This window comes from Hylobates moloch, unplaced genomic scaffold (assembly GCF_009828535.3).
Source record: "Hylobates moloch isolate HMO894 unplaced genomic scaffold, HMol_V3 SCAFFOLD_15, whole genome shotgun sequence".
In the NCBI taxonomy this organism is placed as follows: domain Eukaryota; kingdom Metazoa; phylum Chordata; class Mammalia; order Primates; family Hylobatidae; genus Hylobates; species Hylobates moloch.
Genome location: NW_026652290.1, coordinates 48,371,207 through 48,394,542, shown reverse-complemented (window position 1 = coordinate 48,394,542; position 23,336 = coordinate 48,371,207). Strand labels below are relative to the sequence as shown.

The 23,336-nt window shown below is 46.7% G+C and overlaps 1 protein-coding gene across 6 annotated transcripts in view; it reads left to right on the top strand.

The window, feature by feature from the left end:
- The first annotated feature begins 6,724 nt into the window (after positions 1–6,724).
- SPECC1 (sperm antigen with calponin homology and coiled-coil domains 1) overlaps positions 6,725–23,336 on the top strand; it is a 236,651-nt gene continuing 220,039 nt past the window's right edge. For 4 of the 6 annotated variants that reach the window (XM_032178850.2, XM_032178860.2, XM_032178858.2 and 1 more), the window contains exon 1: positions 15,248–15,415. In XM_032178850.2, coding sequence (XP_032034741.2) covers positions 15,269–15,415 — 147 coding nt within the window. In that variant the 5' untranslated portion in view covers positions 15,248–15,268. Of the gene's footprint in view, positions 7,689–14,362; positions 14,662–15,247; positions 15,416–23,336 lie in introns of those variants that run through there. The other 2 variants (XM_058428274.1, XM_058428275.1) reach the window with 2 other exon arrangements.

The window sequence follows — 23,336 nt, the reverse complement described above, 5'->3', positions numbered from 1 at the left end:
CCCACAGGTGCAGCGTTCTGGGCGTCAGGATCCCGTGATGTGTTTGTTGCTGTGATCCGTGCTCTAACTTTTCACAGGTGAGCCATGCTGTGGCCCTGAGTTTCCCACATTACAACACACACACAACTTTTCTTTTTCTTTTTTTTTTTTTTTTTTTTTTGAGATGGAGTCTCGCTCTGTCTCTCAGGCTGGAGTGCAGTGGCGCGATTCACACACACAACTTTTCAGTCAACAAATGTTTGCTGCCCCCAAAGCCACCCCAGGAGCCCCTGGGGCCCATGTGTGCCAGTTTAGGCCACGGTGGCCCCACCTGCAGCTGGCCGGCCATTCAGACTCCTTCTGCTGCGCCTGCTGCCTCCTTCCATCACAGATGATACTGAGTTGCCACCAGTAAAAGGCACCCTCAAAGCCTCAGCTCTAATACCTGCCGTTCTGGGCCTCCGGCTTCCACTGCCACTCTGTTTTCCAGCGCCATTTTGCACAACTTCCACCGTGCTCGCGCGCTGTGGCCAAACAGCACTGCTCCTTGCCTGCTTTTGGGGGTGCTCCTTTTCTCACCCGGAATGCCCTCTCCTCCAGTTTTCACATGTCAATCTCCTACCCATCCTTCAGTGTTGCATTAGTCTGCTTGGTCGCTCACAACAAAGTACCACAGACTGTAGGTCTTAAATGAAAGACATTAATTTTCTCACAGTACTGGAAGCAGACATTGGAGTCAAAATCAAGATGTTATTTTGGGAGGCTGAGGCAGGAGAATTGCTTCATCCCAGGAGTTTGAGACCAGCCTGGGCAACACAGTGAGACCCCATTTCTCAAAAAAGAAAAAAATTAGCCAGGCGTGGTGGTGTGCACCTTGTCCCAGCTACTCAAGAGGCTGAGGTGGGAGGATTGCTTGAGTGTTGAGTTTCAGGCTTCAGTGAGGTATGATCATGCCACTGCTTTCCAGTCTTGGCAACAGAGCAAGACCCTGTCTCAAATATATATATATTCACCTTGTATCTTCACATGGTTATCTCTCTGTGTGTGCCTGTGTCCTAATCTTTTCTTATATGGACATCAGTCATATTGGATTAGGGCCCAACCATATGACCTCATTGCACCTTAATTACCAGTTTAAAGACATCTCTCCAAATACAGTTACATTCTGAGACATTAGGGGTTAGGGCTTCAACATAGGAAGGGGGTGGCAGGGAGGAACACAGTTCAGCCCATGACTAGAGGCTCACTCAGATGCCACTTTACAGCACCCACTGCGCTCACGCACCATAGCCTGTTAGTGGGCTTCTTTCTAGCACTGGTTGCTGTGTCCTTTGGTGTTCGTTCGTTCGTTCGTTCATTCATTCATTCATTCATTCATTCATTCATTCATTCATCTAAAATAGTACTAAGGGACATCTAGTCCAGACTACTGGGCTGTATTATTCTTTCTGAGTCCTGACCACACCAACTATATCTGACACAGGTCACCTGGGACATTTAATTTTTTGTTAATTCATCAAACAAAATTTCTGAACACTTCTCATATGTAAGGCATTGATCCAGATGCTAGGCAGCAGGCACAGCAGAAGGGGTCTGAATGCCGGCCAGCTGCTGGTGGGGCACTGATTTGCCTTTGCTTTTAATGCAAAGGCGAATCAGAGTTGGCACTTCCAGTTAGTTGGAGAGACATGATAACTGTCATATACAGTCATACAAGAGAGGACATAGACAAAATGCTTGGAATTTAGAGCAACACCAAATCATGTTTGTCTTTTTGTAGGTGTGGGGAGATGGCAGATAAGACTACAAGGGAGAACTGACATTTGATCTGGGACTTAAGGATGGATAAGATTTGTGTAGATAGTAGGTAGCCTTTTGAGTTTAGGCTTTTCACTTAGCATAGTGCATTTGAAATATATCCTTTTTGTGTGTGTGCTATCCATTCACTTTTATTGCTGAGTTCATTCTTTCTATTGCTGAGTACTAGTCTAATGTGAGGATGCATCAGTTTATGTATCCACTCACTGTTGAGGGAGAGTTAGGTTGCTTGACTTTTGCTGTTAGAATCAAGCTGTCATGAACATTAGCGTTACAGATGTTTGTGTGAACACAAATTTTATTTCTCTTGGATAAATACTGAAGAGTGGGATTAATGGATTGTATATGTTTAATTTTTAAGAAACTTCATCACTCCAAAGTGGCAGTACCATTTTGCATTTCTGCCAGCAATGTATTAGAGTTCCAGTTGCTCCATATGCTTGCCAGCACTTGATACTGTTCCGTTTTGTTTTTAAATTTTTAGCCATTCTAGTAGGTGTGTAGCGATAGCTCTTATGGTTTCAATTTGCATTTTCTTAATGACTAATGATGTCAAGCATTTTTTCATGTGCTTATTTGCCATCCAAGTATCTTCTGTGGTGAAGTTTTTATTTAAATCTTCGGTCATTTTTTATTGCCTTGTGCATTTTATTATTATTATTTGTTATTAATATGGACATCATTTGTTATTTTTAACAAAAATACGAAAGAGGCCGGGCACTATGGCTCATGCCTGTAATCCCAGCACTTTGGGAGGCCGAGGCGGGCAGATCACCTGAGGTCAGGAGTTTGAGACCAACCTGACCAACCTGGTGAAACCCTGTCTCTACTAAAAATACAAAAATTAGTTGGGCACGGTGGTGGGCACTTGTAATCCCAGCTACTCGGGAGGCTGAGGCAGGAGAATTGCTTGAACCTGGGAGGCAGAGGTTGCAGTGAGCCAAGACTGTGCCATTGCTATTGCACTCCAGCCTGGGCGACAAGAGGAAGACTCCGTCTCAATAAATAAATAAATAACAAATAAAAGTAACAAATAATAACAAAAATGATTATTATTCAAGAATTCAAGATTCAAGTCCTTTATCAGTTTTGTGTTTTGCAGATACAAAACTTCCAGTTGATGGCTTGTCTTTTCATTTTGTTGACAATGTCTTTTGAAGACCCTAAGTTTTAAATTTTGACAATATCCCATTAATCAGGTGGGTTTTTTTGTTTTTTTATCTTAGTTATTTTGTTGCTCATATTTTTGGTGGTGTAACTAAGAAATCTTTGCCTTACTCAAGGTCACAACAGTTTTCTCGTGTTTTCTTCTAGAGGTTTTCTAGTTTCAGGTTTTACCTTTAGGTCAATGAGCTATCTTTAATGTGGACCAGACACTGGGCTCACAGGTGTGGAACCACAGAGGAATGAGACAGAGCCCTTCACTCAGGGACCGTCTGGGCAAGGGAGGTGGGGGTAGGAGTCACACAGGGAAACAGTCTTTGTCTGGTGTAAGGCCTGCTGATAAGCCTGGGTCCAGGGTGCTGTGGACACACTGTGGTGTGGAAGCAGGTCTGTGCCCCAGACAGGGGCTGTGAACTGAGGTTTACCAGATAGTAGAGGGTAAGTAAAAAGCAGGAGTCCAGGCTGGGAAGCCTGTTTTGGGCTTGGCGTGGCCTTGGGCAGGCCTGGAGGCTGGATGATAGAACTCAGCATCCCTGCAGCTGCTGGTCATTTGCTGTGCCTGGGGTCAAAGTGCAAGACAGCTGGCAGGAGTGGGCAGAAGGGAGCAGGGGCCTGAGCACTCGGTGTGCCTTATCCTCAAACAAAGAGGAGGTGGAGTTGGCTTCATGGCATGGCTCAGGCTGTGCTCTTTGAGGGTCGGAGGTAACTGTCCCTCTTCATTTTGAAAGTCAGATGTTTCTGTGTCATAAAGGGCCCATCCATAGGGGGCAGCGGAAGTGCTGTTACATAACCATTTCTGTCCCCCACGCTGGAAACAGATCACACAGCAGTTGCTGTACTTGCTGTTCCTTGTAGACTTACTCCTGTGCAAGGAACGTGTAATGAGAAGGTAATCCCAGGAGCAGCCTGCAAAATTATCCCTTGTATTTGTGGTTCCTGTGTATATTTAAAACACAATGCTTGAAGCAATTGATGCTGACGAAGGATAGGGCATATTCCAAGCACTGAATAAATTAACCCTGCAAAGCACAGCAGTTGCTTTCATTAGCCAGCTGGCACTGCAGGAATATAGCTAAAGCCTGTGGGTTAGAAAAGAAAATCTCAGGAATGTGAGAACAAAAAGGAAATCAGCAGCATTCAGTGATTTAACTTAATCTGGCAACAATAAGGAAATCCAGAACTTCACGGTGCTCTGAGCAATAGTGGAATCTCACTGCATGTGTGAGTGGACGGACGTTCCCTGTTCAGTGGAAGGGATATCCACCACGACTCTGGGTATCCACGGCGGGATGCAGATATGAGTTAGGGCCATGCAGCGATGATCCAGGTTTTGTTCCTGCATCCTCTGCAACTGCAGAAGCTCCAGCAAAATTCTCTGTTCCCCTCCTTTGTTCCTGATGTCCCCAAGGAGTGAAGCAAATGAATAGACCTAGCTAATGTGCTGTCTCTCCCTTCTCTACCTGGCCAGGCACTTTCCGGGATGGCTGCTGCCATCATGTCCATGACACTGAAGGCCTCTGCTGCCTGCAGTCCCACTGCTGCCTCCGCCACCCTGGGCACCACTGCTGCCATGTTGCCCTGTGGCTGTGAGGTGCCATAGTGCCAAGTCTTCAGCACACCCAAGAAGGCCATGATGACTATGGTGGAAGCCTCAGAATTTCTTGGGGAAGTAGCTCTTTCTATGTTGCCTTGATGGCCCTGTTCCCACCTCCTCTCTGTCCCCCTAGGCCGAGCGTTATCCCAGGAGACCCTTCACTTCCACAGACAGACAGACAGACTGCCAGGGGCCCTCCTCAGCCAGTCTCATCACATGCCGAGGCCACAGCACTCATTGTGGTTGGGTCCAGTTGAGACCCTGCTGCTCATGACTTAAGGCTTCTGTGCATTGAATTAAGCCACTAGGGGACTTATGAGATCACCCTCTGGCTTCTTTTGTTGGGTCCCATACAGCCAGTATGTGTCACCAGGGGCATGTGGCATGTGTAGCCTGCCTCTCCTGAATTTGCAGAGCCGGGCTGGCTCCTCCTTGCTTTTATCTTCCTCTGGTCAGAAGGCCAGAGTGGCTGAAGTATACTGAGCGGAGGGAGGGAGGGGCAGTGGATGTGGTGAGGGGCCAGACCTCTCCATCCATGGGTGGGGGCTCTCACTATGGAGGGTCCCTTTTTTGCATCTGTGCTCAGCAGTGCTGGGGAAGAGGGTTTGTCCCCTTCCTTCCAGGCCCTCATCGTTCAGATGCACAGAAGCATGTTGGTAGAGCACACAGAGGTTTGCTGGGTGGGTGGGGCAGCATGCCCTGCAGTTCTTGTATTGTTTCTAGAGGAAATAGAACAGAATGAAACAGAACTGGCCTGCCTGTTGCCTGGGAAGCTGTTCCCCTGACATCACAGGGCTGTGCCCATATCCCCACTTGGCTTAGGGGCCCCTAGGTTAGGAACAAAGAAGCAGAAAAGGTTGGATAAAAGATAAGGTACTCAGACTTGATACTTTATCAGGTTCCTAAGTCTATGGTTACCATCAGTTCCTACTTTACAAAGCATTTACTAACATAAATTCATTTATTATGTTTCTGTGAAGATGCCTGGTTAAATCTGAAACCATAGAAATGTAAAGTGTTGTTTACTATTTCTGTGAAACTAGGATGTAAACCAAAAGTTTTAAAAGCCATCCCTTAGGAATAAATTTAGGAACTATTTCTCAAGCATGACTGTGAGTTAACAAGATTAAGTTTTATAACACGATGCTTACACATCAACATGAATGTTTTCAAGGTAGTAGTGCTGGAAGGCTCTATATTCATATCCATGGGGCTCTCATCCTGAAAGCAGTCTGGGGACTTTATTATTTTTTTTCAACCATTTAGAGATATTTATAAGTGTTATGGGAGAAGGATTGTCATTGCCTTCCAGTTCTCTTTTGTGCTTGCCCGTTAATTCAGCACCTATTTAGTGAGTGGCTCCTGCCTGCTGGGACCTGTGTACCTTTGTAGGAGCTCCCTGGCTGGTGGGGCAGGGCCAGGGACACACCCATATGCATGTCTTCAGTGAAAGCCAGAATCTAAGTATTCATTAACTAATATTTGTTGAGCACCTATTATGTGCCAGGAACTCAACGGTGAACAAGGGAAGTAAGGCCCTGCTATCACGGACCTTCCCTAGTAGCACAGGAAGGCAGATAACCCATGACAGATAATCAATGGCAGATAATCGATGGCAGTGAGTCTTCATTTGGTGATAAAGGCTCTGAAGAAATAAACCAGGGGCTGTTTGGTGGGGTGGGAGAGCTACTCTAGAGAGTGCAAGAAAGACGCCTCCTAGAGGAAGTACCTTGTAGCAGAGACTGACGGAGGAGCCCACTGTGTGAGGAGCTGGGGAACATTCTGGGCAGAGGGAACAGCAGGGGCAGAGCTCCTCCTTGGGAACTAGCTGCACATGCTCAGGGAGCTGGGAGCGGCCCACATGAAGCATAGTGAGCAGGGGAGAGTGATCAGAGCCAGGCGAGGAGGTGGGCAGGGCCAGGAAGCCTAGGAGCTTGGGGCTGGGACAAAGACCTTGGGCTTTCACTCCCAATGCAGTGAGAAGCCACTGGGGGCGGTTCTGTGTAGGGAGTGATGTGATCTGATTTTTGTATACATGTCTTAATTTTGAAACTTTAATTTTGGTGAAAAAAAGTCACATAACATGAAATTTACCATCTTAACCATTTTTTTTTTTTTTTTTTTTTGAGACGGAGTCTCGCTCTGTCACCCAGGCTAGATAGAGTGCAATGGCACAATCTCGGCTCACTGCAAGCTCCGCCTCCCGGGTTCACGCCATTCTCCTGCCTCAGCCTCTCTGAGTAGCTAGGACTACAGGCGCCCGCCACCACGCCCGGCTAATTTTTTGTATTTTTAGTAGAGACAGGGTTTCACCATGATCTCGATCTCCTGACCTCATGATCCGCCCGCCTCGGCCTCCCAAAGTGCTGGGATTACAAGCGTGAGCCACCGCGCCCGGCCCCATCTTAACCATTTTTAAGTGGATAGTTCATGATTTGTGTTTTGAAAAGACTCCTGTGGCTGCTGAATGGGCATTAAATGGTGGGCTAGAAGGGGCAGGAGCAGAGGCCAAGAGCCGGTGAGGGGAGACTGCAGCACCCGGGTGAGAGGCAGGGCTGTCCCAAGGGGTGGGCAGTGGTCACAGACCTAGGAGTTCCAGAAGAGAGACGATTTTCTGGAGGTTTAGAGGTGGGAGTATCAGAAAGGTTTTTGCAAGAAAGTCTTGATTGGCATAAGCCTAAAAGGAGGGGATAAAACATTCATACAGGGAGGCCCTCAGATTGGTGAATACCCAAGATGAGAACCGCAAGTTTCATTGGAAGTGCAGAGAAGAGTCCTCTTTGGCTACGCTGCAGGGTAAGGGGTCAGTGTGGCTCAGCCGAGCTCAGGCAAGCTGTCATTTAATTTGGTAGATGCTATTGTCTGAATGTTGATGTACCCCCCCCAAAATTTATCTGTTGGAACCTAAAACCCCATGTGATAGGATTAAGAGGTGGGGCCTTTGGGAAGTAGGCCATGAGGGTGGAGCCCTCATGAATGGGATTGTGCTTTTGCAAAACAGGCTTGAGGAGCTCCCTTGCCTCTTCTGCCATGTGAGGCGCAGCAGGAAGGCACCATCTGTGCAGCTGAGTGAGCCCTCACCAGACACTGAATCTGCTGGTGCCTTGCCTTGGACTTCCCAGCCTCCAAAACTGTAAGCAATGAGTTCACCTTGTTTATAAATTACCCAGTCTACGGTTTTTTGTTGTAGGAACCCAAATGGACTCAGACGGTGTGTAAGGGGAGCAGTAGGCCAGGGTTAGGCACACAGCCTGAAGTGGCATTGCCGAGGGTCCCGCTGGGGGAGTTAGCAAACCCCTTGACATGTCCTTGTTGCTGAACTGTAAAAGGGGATGACAGCAGCTACCTCACAGGGTAGTCAGAAACATGAAAAGATGAAGGAAAATGCTGAACATGGTGCCGGGCTCTTAGTTGGTGCTGCTAAATGTTAGCTTAAAAATACAGTAAAATGGGCTGAGTGCAGTGGCTCATGCCAGTAATCCCAGCACTTTGGGAGGCTTGAGGTGGGAGGATCACTTGAGCCCACGAGTTTGAGACCAGCCTAGGCAACAAGGTGAGATTTTGCCTCTTAAAAAAGCCAGGCGTGGTGATACATCTGTTGTCCCAGCTACTTGGGAGGCTGAGGCAGGAGGATCCCTTAAGCCCAGGAGTTCGAGGCTGTAGTGAATTGTCATCATGCCACAGCAGTCCAGCTTGGGCAATGGAATAAGACCCCATCTCTAAAAAAATAAATGAGTAAGATAAAATGCAGGATTTTGAGCAGAAAATGACTGACCCCAGCTGAATTTTCAGAAATCTGTCTTGAATATGTGGAACGGATGAGCCCAGGAGGGCCTTAATGCCAATCTGTGCTGGAGAAAAAGGCAGGGCTCCTACAGGAAACATTGCAGGCATCTGATCTGCTGGCCTGGACAGCCGTGAATTTGAGAAATGGGAGCCCTAGAGAGGAGTCCAAGATGACTGAGGTTTTGAGTCTGGAAGAGCAAGAGAAAGGCTGTGCCGATGACAGAAATAGGGAAGTCAGGGCTGAAGCTGGTTATTCAGGGTTCTGTGCCCCAGGCTGAGGCTGGCTGTACACAGGCAGATGCCAGGAGACTGCCCCTGGGAAGGGCTTACCAACAAGGAGAGGCATACTTATGAGACCCTCTCAGACTAGGAGAAGATTTTCTGGAGGGGAGAGACTTGAGCACACTTTGGAAGGTGGTGTTGAAGTTAGCTGGGCCATGGGAGCTGAGCGGGCGTCCCGGGCCTCCTGTTTGCCGCGCCACATCTCTGTCTTCTTCCTCCAGCTCTGCACCAGGTCAGGCGACCATAGACACTGTACTCGTGTCCCATGCCTTCCCTGAGCCTTTGGGCAGCACTGGCTGTGAGGTTGGAGGGAGGGAGAGGATGTGTATGAGGTGTTTCCTAGCTCTGGGGTGCTGCACTTTCCCTTTTGCTTCTCCCTTTTGTTACAAGCCCTGCCCACACCTTTGTAAACACTTCCTTTCTCAGCTCACCTCAGTTTCCCAGCTGGCGTCCCAGGCAGAGGCAGTTGCATGTGCAAAGACCCGGAGCCAGGACTTGATAAAGATGGCTCAAGATGCTGCAGCCTAGATAGATATGAAAGTCTCTGGTTCCCTCCTATACTGTAGTTTTTATTCTGTTTACACTAGACCATTTCACACTATTCCTAAAAAAAGGGCTCTTATTTTATTTCCATCTCCTTTTCCTGCTGCCTTGGCTCATTCACTTTAATTCTTTGATGTGAAGCCATGTTATAGGTAAGGGAATAACTACTTGTTAGTGGTCATTTAGCTCTTTGGGATGCTGGTTGCTTGAGGCAGCTTTGGAGACGGAAGGACGTCACAGACCAGTGTTTCTGAGCTCTTGGTCTCAATATAGCTGCCAGATTATAGCCTCTCTCTTGGGTCTGCATTTCATATTTTGGAGCTGCCTCAGCCTCTGTTTCTTATTCCATATTACACCCTATTCCTTATGGGTCTCCAGATTACACCCTATTCTTTATGGGTCTCCGCCTTCTGGCAGGAGTCCATAGTTTCTTTCTCCACTATCAAAGTTTGTTTTCAGGTTTGAGGTGGTGTGGTTAGTGATGCACAAATGTTCTTTTCCATTTAGTTTTTGTTTTTATCACTTCTTTTTTTCCAGTGACTTCTGCTGATGGGATCAATGAATTTTAGTTTGGAATTTTTCTTCTGATGCTGTATGGAAATCTGTTCTTTTCCTTATTTACCGGGAAGGAATCTGAGGCTATTGGGATGATTTTTCATCTCAAGACTGTGGGAAATAATCAGCTTTGAAGCATTTCCTGTGGCCATTTGCTGAAGTCTGGGATTCCATCAGCTGCGCCCCAACCAGATTTTCAGTGTTAACGTTTACATGTTAGGTGGGAGGCTAACCAGATACATCACGTGCCGGCTGGTCTAGGAGCCAGTGTCCGAGGGCTCTCATTCTTCTCTGGAAGTCTCTCCACCGTGGCACTGCTGACATTGTAGGCCAGATGCTTCCTTGTTGTGGGGCTCCCCTTTGGGTTACAGATGTCTAGCAGCATCTCTGGGCTCTGTCCAGTAGCACACCAAGTTGTGACACCATAAATGCCTCTGCACATTGCCATGTGCCCCTTGGGCTTAGAACTACTACTGTAGAAGAGGTCAGGAGCAAATTCGACCCAGGTTCCAAAAAGCTCCAGCTCAGTATTTTCAACATGTGGTTCACTTACGTTCTATTTCCTGCTGAGTCCCCTGGCAATTGAGCTATGTGCACATTCTTATTTTGTTGGTTCTCAGACTTGAATGCTTTGGCCTCTTCCGCTTCCCAGTGCTTATTGTGCTTGTAGCCGAGCCCTGAATGCCCTCTCCCACTCCCGGAGACTCGTCATTATTTTCTGATCGTCCAGAATGGTTTCCCAATCGCCTTTCTATTTCTTGCCTTAAAAGGATAATGAAGCTGAGGCCCGAGATAACCCCTCCAACGCAGGCTCCGAAGGCAGCGATTTAGTGGCAGAACAGCGTGTTTTCAGGGAGCAGGAGACGTGTGGAGTCTGACTTTTCCTGGTGCCCAGCACCTAATTGTATTCCTTAAATAGCGGTTCCCTCTCTCCTTTTCTCCCTCCCTCCTTTCTCTTATACTTTACACTGTGAAATTTAAGAGTTGCAGTTTAAGTCCTACACTGTTCTGGAGAGGAGAGAAACTTGGTAAGAAAATAAAATGTTTGACAAATTTAAAGAAAACACCCCTGGAACGACATCCCCCACCCCACCATGGGTGTGGGGTCCTAGATTTAACTGTAATTCCTTGATCGATGTGATCCTTTGTGGTGTTCATGAGGATTTTAGGAAATCATGAGATTAATAATAGAAACCTTTTTTTCACTGTCTTGTACTTGGTTGGAGCCTGTTTATTTTGTATGACTAATTCACATCCATAAGAGAATGATTACTCAGCTAGCATTCCCACCTGTGTTTATCTTTCAGCAGCCAGGATTTGTTAAGCCCTGGGCAATTTTAATTGCTGTGAAATGTCTTCCCTGCAGGTGTGTTTCCCTCGCTTCTTTCTCTCTTTCACATTTCCAAGTGAAAATAGTCTTCTCTGTGTAGAAGAGCATGTTCCTTGGATCTGATATGTCTCTCTGCCTCCTGCCCTGAACACATATTTAATTGACCCATCACTGTGTGCTGCTGAGTCAGAAGGCAGAGCAGCGCTCCGTTGAACACCATCAACAGTTTTTGTCGAGAGGGCGGCTCTTAGTTGTCAGCAGCCTTCTGTGTGCCTGGCACCTGATGGACTTGTTCTCCTTTCGTCTTTACAGTTTTATGAAGTTGGCACTGATAACTCCATCTTATTGGGTGAAGATATAGAGAATCATGTTCAAAAAGCATGGCCGAGTTCACAATGTCAACAGTGGAGCTGAATTTGGACCAGGTGCATTTGATCTACAGCCTTGGTGCTCTCCAGGGAGCAAAGATTATTCAGAGAGGCCATCCGTCCCTGGTGTTTAGGCGTGTAGGTTTTGGGACCAATTTAAACTATCTGAATCTTGGCTCCATGATAAACTCTGAGATTTGGACAAGTTGCTTAACCTCCCTTGGGGAAATGAAGTTTCCCCACCTGTGAAATGGATATGTCTTAGTCTGTTCAGGCTGCTATAAGAGACATACCATAAACTAGGTGGCTTATAAACAACAGAAATTTATTGCTCACAGTTCTGGAGGCTGCATAGTCCAAGATCAAGGTGCCACTAGATTTGGTGTCTGGCAAGGGCCTGCTGTCTGGTCCATAGATGGAGTCCTCTTGCAGTGCCCTCACTCAGTGGAAGGGGCAAACAAGCTCCCTCAGGCACTAATTGCATTGATGAGGGCTCCGCCTCCCAGATGCCATACCTCCTAATACCATAATGGGGATTAGGTTCCAACATGTACATTCTGGGAGGACATTCAGATCATAGCAGGAGGTGACCCTTACCTCGTAGGGTTACTGAGCTATTTACATAGAGCATTTAGCAGTGCCTTGCCAGGCTCAGAATGAAATAGGATAGCTGTTCTCAGCTCATGACAGCGTTTATGTAAATGAACTGGTTTCAGAGAGCCAGGCTGAGGGGCTGGGATGACAGGAGGGTAGTAGAAATGGTGGGAAGTGGATTGGGAGGAAGCCTGAAGAAACTAGGAGTGGGCCTAGGGGTGCACCTACTCCCCTTCTAGTAGGAGTCCTTCCTGCAAGTGGACGGAGGGCACCATATTGTGGGTTTTTTTTTTTTTTTGGAGATGGAGTCTCCCTCTGTCACCCAGGCTGAAGTGCAGTAGCTCAATCTTGGTTCACTACAACCTCTGCCTCCTGGGTTCAAGCGATTCTCATGCCTCAGCTCCCCAGGTAGCTGGGGCTACAGGTGTGTGTCACCACGTCCGGCTAATTTTTTGTAGTTTTAGTGAGACAGGGTCTCACCATGTTGCCCAGGCTGGTCTCGAACTCCTGAGCGCAGGCAATCCACCCACCTTGGCCTCCCTAAAGTGCTAGGATTACAGGCGTGAGCCACTCCCAGCCTATATTGTGTATTTTAAATTTGAGAAGAAGTTGGGATTTGAGGAGCAGTGTATGGCTGATGGATGGGTACAAAATGGAAGGCCTTGCCCAGGAAAACAATGATGGGAGTGAAGCCGAAGATGCTCAGGAAAGGGAGTGTGGGCAGCAGGAGGGGGACGGGTGAGGAGCATTTTCTGGGTGCAGTCATGTGGGAATAGTTGGGTTGAATTCAGAGGGTCCAAGAGAATAGGGAAAGAGGCCTGATGCAACAAACATGGGCCTGGAGAGCACTGCCTCAGAGCGGGCCACCCGCCAACCCTGGAAAGGCGGCTGCATGTTCGTCAGGGGCACCATCCACAGGATCGACACATTTGTTGCCAGAGATCAAGAGAGAAGTTTAGATCTTTGAATTTTGACTGAGGTGGCTTTTCCTTCTTTTCTTTAACCAAGGACTTAGACTCCTGAAATGTTGGGGAAAAGGTTGACAGGGAAAACATCCACCCTCTTCCTGCTGCTTTTCATCTCTATGTTTTTCTCTTTTGTGGTGGAGGTGGGCAGTAAATAAAAGGCATTTCATTTCAGGGGTAACCTGGGCAGATTTTGGAAAATGTAGACAGATTGCAAAATCATCCTATGTTTTCATAAAGTAAGCCCTGTAATATCCAGTCCTTTATTTATTTTTTTTATTTAGAGAGAGGGTTTCACTCTGTCACCCAGGCTGGAGTGAAGTGGCACAATCACAGCTCACTGCAGCCTTGACCTTCTTAACTCATGCCATCTTCCCAGCTCAGCCTCCCGAGTAGCTGGGACTACAGGTGTGCACCACCATGCCTGGCTATTTTTTGTAGAGACAGAGTCTTGCTGTGTTGCCCAGGCTGGTCTCAAACTCCTGGACTCAAGTGATCCTCCCACTTTGGCCTCCCAAAATATTGGAATTACAGGCATGAGCCACTGTGCCTGGCCTGTAATAGTCATTTCTAAGTAATTCTAATTATAACATAAAAGGGTGTCTTGATTAAACATATACTTTATTAAGTCATCTCCATGAGTCACACTGACAGGTTGCTGGTTGATTCTGTAGTAATTGGTAAAATTCATCAGTAATTCTCTTCAAGAGTCACTCCAGCTCTGTTCATTCATTTTATATTGGGAGGAGGTCCTCATGAAATTAGTTACTGTATAGGTCTCAACCTATGCATTCTTTCATTGTTGCTGTGGAAACCAGCAATAAAAATCGTGGGTTGAAGAAGAAAAATAATCGGTGCCGAATAGCTGTAAAATACACGATAATTAAGTCGCTTTTTGTAATCCAGAATTTCAAAAAAATCATCATACTTGGAACAAAGCTGAGACTCATAAGGTTCTGAACTAATTATGTAACTGAATCATTAATAGTTTTCCTTGGAAACACTATGGAAAACAAATTACGCCGCCTTTAAAGGAGTGTTTCCACCGGTGGCAGCATTCACAGAGCCGCTGCCATCAGCTCTGCAGCCTGAGCTCAGTCAGGTGCATGCCTGGACACATGCCACCAGCTGGTCACTGTTTCAATAGGGTCGGGAACTAGATGGCCTCGCAGAGAGACATTGTCAGGAGAAACACGGTCACAGACTGAGCAGGATGCTGCCTGTGGTTCTTCTCATGGCTGGCTAACAGGCCGTGAGGGGAAAGGCAGCCAGGGACGCTAGCACTGGCTGCCATCCCCCAGGGGCAGTTAATGAGACCCTCCCCCCACACTGTGCCCTGTGAGAGTGGCAGTTAGAAGTGGTTGTCACTTGTGGGTGTTTTGTAAAGTGCATTTCTGATGTTCTTTGAAAGGACAGAACATCATGGGTTTGGCGCCCTGTGTCACACCCTGAGTCCATGGGGACAGGCGGAGTCAGGGTTGGGGCTGGAAGAGAACCAAGAGGGCGTTTAATCCAGTGCTATTATGTTATTGACAGAAGAAACAGAGGCTCTGAGAGGGTGAGGGATGGGCCAGGCCGCTCCTCACTCAAGAATCACAGCGCCAGTCCCTGCTGGCCAGTCTCGGGCGGCCTTCCACATCTCTGTGTGGATTTTCCCCTGGTGTCTTCAGCTGCATCTTGCTGGTTTGAACAATTTTCCTTTCATAAAATATTATAGTTAGGGCAGTCACTCTGCCCAACAATGTTGGGTCTGACCAATTAAAATATGCTTCATTAATTTTTTATGATACCCATTTTTATCCAAAAGAAGAAAAAGTCATTTTGTGCTTCTGTGAATTCTTTCAAGTAATTCATTTATATTTTAAAAATAAGTATATTGTTCCTTTGTCAACCCTAAAGCCACAAAGCTTATGGGCATTTTATTTGTTGACTCTGGCTGACTTGTTTTATCTGGATGTGAGATACAGATACATAGTGTATGGGTATTTGGTGGAATGCTGTGCCAGGTCATTCTGCTGAAAAGTGATGTCACGACATCAGTAATGTGGATATGTTTCAGTAGTTTGGTAAAAGCTGTTGTGGAGTTGTAAAAATTAGCCTAGTATAAAGCCTATAAACCCATCTTAGAAATATTCTATTTCCAGCCAAATCATAGGTGCTCCTACTCTGTGATAGTCCATGGTAACGTGGTATGTGGGGTAAAGTGTGATGATGTCATGCAGCAGGTTCAAGTGATGGAGACATGTTTTTCTTTTCTGCTCTTTTGCAGGACAGACCCACGAAGTCAAACATGCGGAGTGCAGCCAAGCCCTGGAACCCAGCCATCAGAGCAGGGGGCCACGGCCCAGACCGGTTTCGGCCTCTGCCTGCAGCCTCTTGTGGCATGAAGAGTTCTAAGTCTTCAACTTCCTTGGCTTTTGAGTCCCGACTCAGCAGGGTATGGACCAAAATGCACAGGGCCAGGCAGGGCGCCTGGATACCCTGGGTTGGGAGGATTGAAGAGGGCAGTAGGCAAACCAGTGGGCTCTTGGGGCAGGGAAGGAGGCTCCCAAGGAAGGGTCGCAGGAGGACCAGCATGCCTGGACATGAAGGAATGGAGCTAGCGGGTGGGAGTGGGGGCCCTCTGGGGTCCAGAAAGGAGGTCTGCAAAGTGTTTAACACAGTAATTAAGGTCCTCTGCCCTGGGTTGCATGGATGTCCTGGCAGTTTTGCCCCAAGCACCACCCTGGATAGGGGTCGAGGTCATGCACGATCTTCACAGCCCCCCACAATCCAGTTGTAGTTCTTCAAGCCCCTCTTGCCGGACCCTGCAGCAGCATGGACACTGTTGGTTACACCCTTCATCAGGGAGTGCGTTCTCCTCTGGTTTTCTCCTCCCCCCATCCCTTTGGTCTCTAAGGTTGGGTGGGCCCATGCCACGTTCCTAGACTCATCTCTTTTCTAGCTGCATTCATTTCTTTACATGAGAGGCTCTCACCATGCAACGCCTAGCGCCTCCTTAGCTGCCCTGAGATGAATGCATAGACAGTAGCACCTACCTCATGCAGTACTTCAGAAAAATTAATATGATCTTCTAATTCAGAAGGGAAGTATTAGATAGCATGCATTTTCATCTGCACAGCTGTGCTAAAGGCCTTGAGATGCTCCTTAAAGCACCATGGGCGTGACAGCCACAATGCAGATGTATTTGAGATGCAGACTGATTTGAGTTGTGTTGATGACTCAACTATGGTGAAGGCTGCCGCAGAAGGAGTGATGGGATTGTTTTGAAATGGCAGACACTCTTGGTGAAGTTCTGAACCAAGCATGGTGCCGGCTCCCTTTGTTTTATGTATTTTTGGAAAGTTCAGGGTACCTTACAGCTAGGCAAGGGGCACATTGTTTTTATGAGTCAAATGGAGGGAGGCTCTAGGCTCAGATAATAATAAAAGGTGTTCCACCTGTGTCAGTGCCTGCGGCATGTGTGAAAAGTGTGTGGGTCATGGAGCAGTTCTTTGTGTAAGATTGTCATGAGCATTTTAGGACATCTGAATTTCCTGTCTTCCTACCTGTTAAATATTAGTAACACATCCAGTCATGGTGACAACCAAAAATGTGCCCTCAGATTTTCAACACATTCCCTGAGGGACAGTCCTGTCCCCATCGAGAACCATTGTTCCAGGTGACGGGGTCCATTCTCATGGCTTTTAACACTCTTAAGTGGATAACGTCCAGATTTGCATCTCTAGCTGGGACCCCTCTAACTGCCTTTGTGACATCATCCTTGGATGTCCAAAAGCCCCCTCCAATGTAACATGTCCAAAACTGAATCTCAATGCCTTCCTCTCCATCTCTCTCACCACCCCCTAACCTGCTCCCCCGAATCTTCCCGTTTGTGTAAACAGCAACTCCATCTTTTTGGTTGCTCAGGCCACAGCCAGTGGCATCACCCTTAAACCCTCCTTTTCTCACGTCTCACAGTCCATCAGAAATGCCATCACTTCTACCTTAAAAACATGTGTCAACTCCAATCAATTCCCACCGCCTCCCTTGTGACCAGTTGGGTCATGCCCCCACCCTTCTGTGCCCTGGTCCTGGTCCTTGGAACACCTGAGTCATGTCACTTCTCTGCGTCAACCCTCTAGTGGCTCTCCCCATTCACTCAGAGTGAAAAGCAAAGTTCTTGAAATGGCCAGCGATGCCCTCAGGTCCCATCCCTGTCCCCTCCCTCTCAGATGTGGTCTTGTTCCTCTGTGCCCTGGCTCCTGGAGCTCCAGCTGCACGGTCTGCTGGTGTCTGGTGACAGCTGTCCCTCAGATTGCCAGGAGCACTCCTGCGGCAGTGTGTTTGTGTTTGTATTTGCTGCTCCCTCTGCCTGGAAAGCACTTGGTGCCGCTATAGGAAGTGCCCTTGACCTCCATCCTCCTCCTCCTGCTGCCTTGTTTTCCTTCTCAGCTCTTGGTGCCATTGCACACACCTGCTGGTTTAAGGTCTGTCGTCTCATGGCTGGAAAGTAAGCCCCCTGGGGGCAGGGACTGTATGCTTTCTTTTTTGTCCTCAGCCCTGTCCCTAGTGCTTAGAAGAGGACCTGCTACCTGGTAGGCACTCAGTATTTATTGAAAGATGAGCACACCTGTTTTCTGGCGGTCTGATGGAACAGGAGGAGCTTGGGGGTATGGGGCTGGCCTGAGTTAGAATCCTGGCTCTGCCACTTCCCCACTGTGAAGCTGCAGGCAAGCTGTGTAGCTCCCCTGAGCTTGTGCTTCCTTGTCTTTCAGATGAAGGTAACACCTTTGCCATAAGGAGTAAATGTGGGTAAAGCATCCTGTGTGTAATTTTGTTTATTATTCTATTATCCTGGATTCAAACATCATTTCCATTATTTTTGTTTTTATTATCTTCAACCCAATAGCACACTTTAAACTTAGATTTTTATGTTTATTATTATTTTTTCTATATCCAATAAGCCACATATAAACTTAGATTTTTAAATGAATACATACATTCCACAATAACAGACCATTGGAGCTGCTAGAATATGGAAATATTTTTAAAAGCAGTATTTAAAATAAGGCCTCGGCCGGGCAGGGTGGCTTATGCCACTTTGGGAGGCTGAGGTGGGTGGGTCACCTGAGGTCGGGAGTTCAAGACCAGCCTGACCAACATGGTGAAATCCTGTCTCTACCGAAAAATAAATAAATAAATAAAAATTAGCCTTAGCTGGGCATGGTGGCATAGTCCTGTAGTCCCAGCTACTTGGGAGGCTGAGACAGGAGAATTGCTTGAACCCGGGAGGCAGAGGTTGCAGTCAGCCAAGATCGCACCACTGCACTCCAGCCTGGGTGACAGAGTGAGACTCTATCTCAAAAAAAAATAAAAACAAAATATATAAAATAAGGCCGGAAGCATAGGAATGTTTCTAAAGGACAATGAATGAGATGCTGGGCACTTCTCCCATCGATAGGTTCATGTTTTGGAAACTTGTTCCACAGACAAAATGTCAGAAAAGCAAATACAGTCATTCCTTGGTATCCTTGGGGGATTGGTTCCAGGACCCACTGTGGATACCAAAATCCATGGATGCTCAAGTCCCTGATATAAAGATGTTTGCATATAACCTACACACATCCTCCCATATACTTTAAGTCATCTCTAGATTACTTATGATACCTCATGCAATGTAACTGCCACATACATAGTTGTTATACTGTATCGTTTTACTTTTTTATTGTATTGTTAATTTTTAAAATTAATGTTTTGAATAACTTTTTCTACACTTGGTACCATGCGCATATTAGGGGCCTTCTGCTCTCCTTCCTGATTCCTGTCCTCTCCAGGCCTGATTCTGTGCAGGAAAATGATAGGGCTTGAGGGAAGGAGCAGCAGAAAGAAATGTAGCCCACTTGGCCATTCCAGCCCTGGTTCTGTTCCTCTGATTTGACTTTAATCTTTCCACCTATGGTATGGGAAGAAGAAAAAGACTAAAAAGGAAGTCAGAGAACAGAAGAGAAAAAGAGGAAATGGTGGTGGACAAAAAAGCAAGTAATTTTCCCTCCCAATATTTTACTGTGACAATTTGTAAGCACACGGGGAGGTTCTACGGTAGTACAGGGGATCCCACAGCAGACACCATAGACCACCACCTAGGTCCTAGAGTTAGCATCTCACTATATTTGCTTTATAGTAAATGGATAGATAGAGTTTCACTGGTCAAAACAGGAACACTGAGACAAATCCACCCAAAGTAGAACTAAATACCTGACTTTCTTTTTTTAAATTTTAATTTGAATTATTATTATTTTTTATTTTACTTTAAGTTCTGGGATACATGTACAGAACATGCAGGTTTGTTACATAGGTATACATGTGCCATGGTGGTTTGCTGTGCCTATCAACCCGTCATCTAGGTTTTAAGCCCCGCATGCCTTAGGTATTTGTCCTAATGTTCTCCCTCCCCTTGCCACCTACCCACCAACAGACCCGGGTGTGTGATGTTCCCCTCCATGTGTCCATGTGTTCTCATTGTTCAGCTCCCACTTACGAGTGAGAACATGCAGTGTCTGGTTTTCTGTTCCTGTGTTAGTTTGCTGAGAATGATGGCTTCCAGCTTCATCCATGTCCCTGCAAAGGACATGAGCTCATTCTTTTTTATGGCTGCATAGTATTCCATGGTGTATGTGTGACACATTTTCTTTATCCACTCTATCATTGACAGACATTTAGGTTGGTTCCAAGTTATTGCTATTGAAAATAGTGCTGCAGTAAACATACATGCGCATGTGTCTTTTTAGTGGAATGATTTATATTCCTTTGGGTATATATCCAGTAATGAGATTGCTGGGTCAAATGGTATTTCTGGTTCTAGATCCTTGAGGAATCACCACACTGTCTTCCACAATGGTTGAACTAATTTACACTCCCACCAACAGTGTAAAAGCATTCCTGTTTCTCCACAGCCTCGCCAGCATCTGTTGTTTCCTGACTTTTTAATGATCGCCATTCTAACTGGTGTGAGATGGTATCTCATTATGGTTTTGATTTGCATTTCTCTAATGACCAGTGATGATGAGCTTTTTTTCGTATGTTTGTTGGCTGCATAAATGTCTTCTTTTGAGAAGTGTCTAAATACCTGACTTTCAATATTGGCCTGAACTGAAGGAGCAGTGAAAGAAAGCAGGGCGCAGAGGCTGGGGACATGGGCGCCCAGGGAGGGTGCAGACACTCCTGTAAATCCTCCTTGTGGTATCTGAGCACAGCCCAGAAAGAAGAGAACCTGCAGTGCCATTTGCGAGGCCCAGGTCTATTAATTGGGGCCCTCTTGGTTGCAAATGATGAAACATTGGCTTAAGCTTGCTTCAGCAGAAAAGGAATGTGCTGAGCAGATCCTGAGGCTCCCATGTCACTATGAGTGGGACAAAGGTGCATTTTAATAAACCCTTCCTGTGACTCTGATGTCTGCTCAAATTTGAGAAGCAGTGTCCAACCATAACATGTTATCCACCAGTAATGACCAGATTATGTTATATCTGATGATTTTAGGGCTATGGATTCTTTTCTGCATCTTTGTGGAATTGAGAGGAATTACTTAGTTATTTTAATCTGTGAGGTATTTAAACTTTTTCCTTTTATACGCTTTCTTGTACAGGTGGTTGGCAGCTTAAATATCAGTGAAGCTGTTAGTGAAGATACATACTAAATAGCAAAGCAGCACCGAAATGCACACCTTCATAGAATCTTCTAGAGCAAGCCAGAAGTTTCAAGTGGTGCTGTGGCCAGGAAACAAAGCCAAAAATGCAGTGGTGAATAGAGAGGGAGCAAGAATTAGTAACTGAGACTGGTAGCTTTCCCTTTGATGTTGCATCCAAAAAGCAGTTACAAAGTAAGAGTAGCTACCTTCAGCTATTTGTTTTGAAGGACACGTGGGATCAGTTTTTTGTCTTTATGTCCTACCCCCAGGAAACCTTTTAAGCTACCAGTCTTTTTCAAATGGAATTCCTTGTGGAAGGTGCAGGGGAAATGAAGTGCTCCCCTTGAAAGCTTTGCTGCTACCCAAACTCCATGCCCTATGGGAACGAGGTGGCACAGCACTGGCCTGCAGCACATCATACTTATCCTGTTGCCTGGGAAGGACAGAACCACATCTACCCACAGTGCAGCGTAAAATCCCCCAGTCCAAGAGGAGACAGAGTCAGCTTGGTGTGGCTGGCTCACAAAATGGAACACAATAGCTGATATGTGTTATCCCTAGCTGTGCCTGGTGCATCACAGGGAGGCACACTATACATTTTTACTGAATATTGTTCTTGGATGGATTTACCAGAAGAAGAGCCTGAGGTTCAGAGAGGCTGATGACTTGCTTCATGTTCTATTGTACCCTCTGGAATCCCCATTGCATTGCATTCATGTTTTCCTGAAAACACTCCCCTCCTTCCTCCTCCTCCTTGCCTTAATTTGAATTTAGTTTTTACAGGATAACAATAGTAAAAACAATAATGATGATTTTCATTTCTTATTGTTATAGTTGGTGTTTGTTGAATGCATACTGTGTCAGACACTGTTATCCTAAGCACACTGCATGGCTAACTTGTTTAATCCTCAGAGCAACACTGAAGTGGGTACCATAATTATACTTACTTTCTCGGTAAAGAAACCAAAGCACAGAGAGGTGATGTGATTTGCCCAAGGTCACACAGCTAAGCATTGGCAGAGCCAGGATTCAGACCCACGTGGTCTGTATTTGCAGCCCTTGGCCATTAAACTGTGCTGCCACATGACATGGCTTTTGTCCCAAACCCTGTGATGTGGGATGGGGGCCTCCTGGCTCCTGTTGGTCATTTCAGCCTGGTGGTGCTGTGGAAAACACCCGCCCCTCCAGAATGCCTCACTGTCCTCTCTGCCTGAGAAAAACCGAATCATGGCCTCTTCTGTGAGGTCTTGGGACTCCCCCAGCCCCTCCTGGGCTTTCTCCACATTTGTTTCTCTGCAGCTTAGTGCTGTCCTCAGTGTGTTCTGCATGGTTGTATGGGAACCTCCTCTGTAGGTGGTTAACTCTGATCGGCAGGGCCTCCTGATTCACTTTGACATTCATGCCATATACAAAGCATACAGATCTTCTAAGTGGACATAGGCTAAAGATGTACGTCCAGCCTCTAGTGGGTTTTTGGTAAAGCTTAGCTGAATTACAGTGTTCAGGATGGGGGAGGGACAGGAATGGAGAAGCCACAAGCCCGACAGAAGCAGCCCTAGCCCAGTGACAAGAAGGGAGGGAGGTTTTTGGAGCTGTTTCTCCTACCAATCTTCCCCTCCCTCTCCCACATACATGTGGAGGGCCGCTGCAGTCTCCCTAGGAGCATGGCATTCCAGGAGGAGTGCCCCCCTCTCTCCCCAGGACGTCCGCATCCCCCGCCCGCTTCCTTCTGGCACTGAAATCTGGGCTTTATCTCACTGCAGGATTCATTGAAAGGCTGTTGGATGGCTGGAATCCCCTTCAGCCTTTACAGCTAACAGACTAGGTGGCCCCATATTCTAAGGGCTCTTTCGCTGTGGGTGAACTGGCTGGAGGAGAAGGGGAGAGGAGAAGGGGGGCGAGGAAGGGAGCCCCACCCTCTGCTCAGGACCCATTGTTCACATTCTTTCCCGTGTGAAATGTTGCTGCAGGCAGGCCCTAGGCTATGAGTAGTGGCATTTCCATGTTTGTGGAATGAATATAAAGACTGTTTTAGGATCAGTGGTCAAAAATCAGCATGTTTGAAGTGGAGGTTACAATCAGTTGGTTAGTAAGATATTTGACATTTACCACGGGCCCTTGATGGTGCAGTTTTTCTGATGTAAGGAGGGTGAAAAAGCAGCCACTACGTGTACAAAACAGAAGGCATGATGAGTACAGTCAGTGCAGGATCGTGAAGGCATCAGCACATTCCTTCTTCAATTAATCAGCCCAGACAGCGTGGGGTATTTTTGTATTCTCTGCTATTTGTGTTCTGAGTACATGTGCACAATATGCAGTGACACTGATCAATAAATTGTTTAAGCCTAATAAGCATATGCAGTCTCATAGCAATGAGGACATAAACAGGGAGAAGGATCTTAGGTGATTCAAATTCTTCTCTTTTGTGGCCAGGCACAGTGGCTCATGCCTGTAATCCCGCCACTTTGGGAGGCCGAGGCGGGTGGATCACCTGAGGTCAGGAGTTTGAGACCAGCCTGGCCAACATGGTGAAACCCCGTCTCTGCTAAAAATACAAAAATTAGCTGGGTGTGGGGGCACGTGCCTGTAATCCCAGCTACTCAGGAGGCTGAGACAGGAGAATCATTTAAATCTGGGAGGCGGAGGTTGCAGTGAGCTGAGATTGCGCCACTGCACTCCAGCTTGGGTGAAA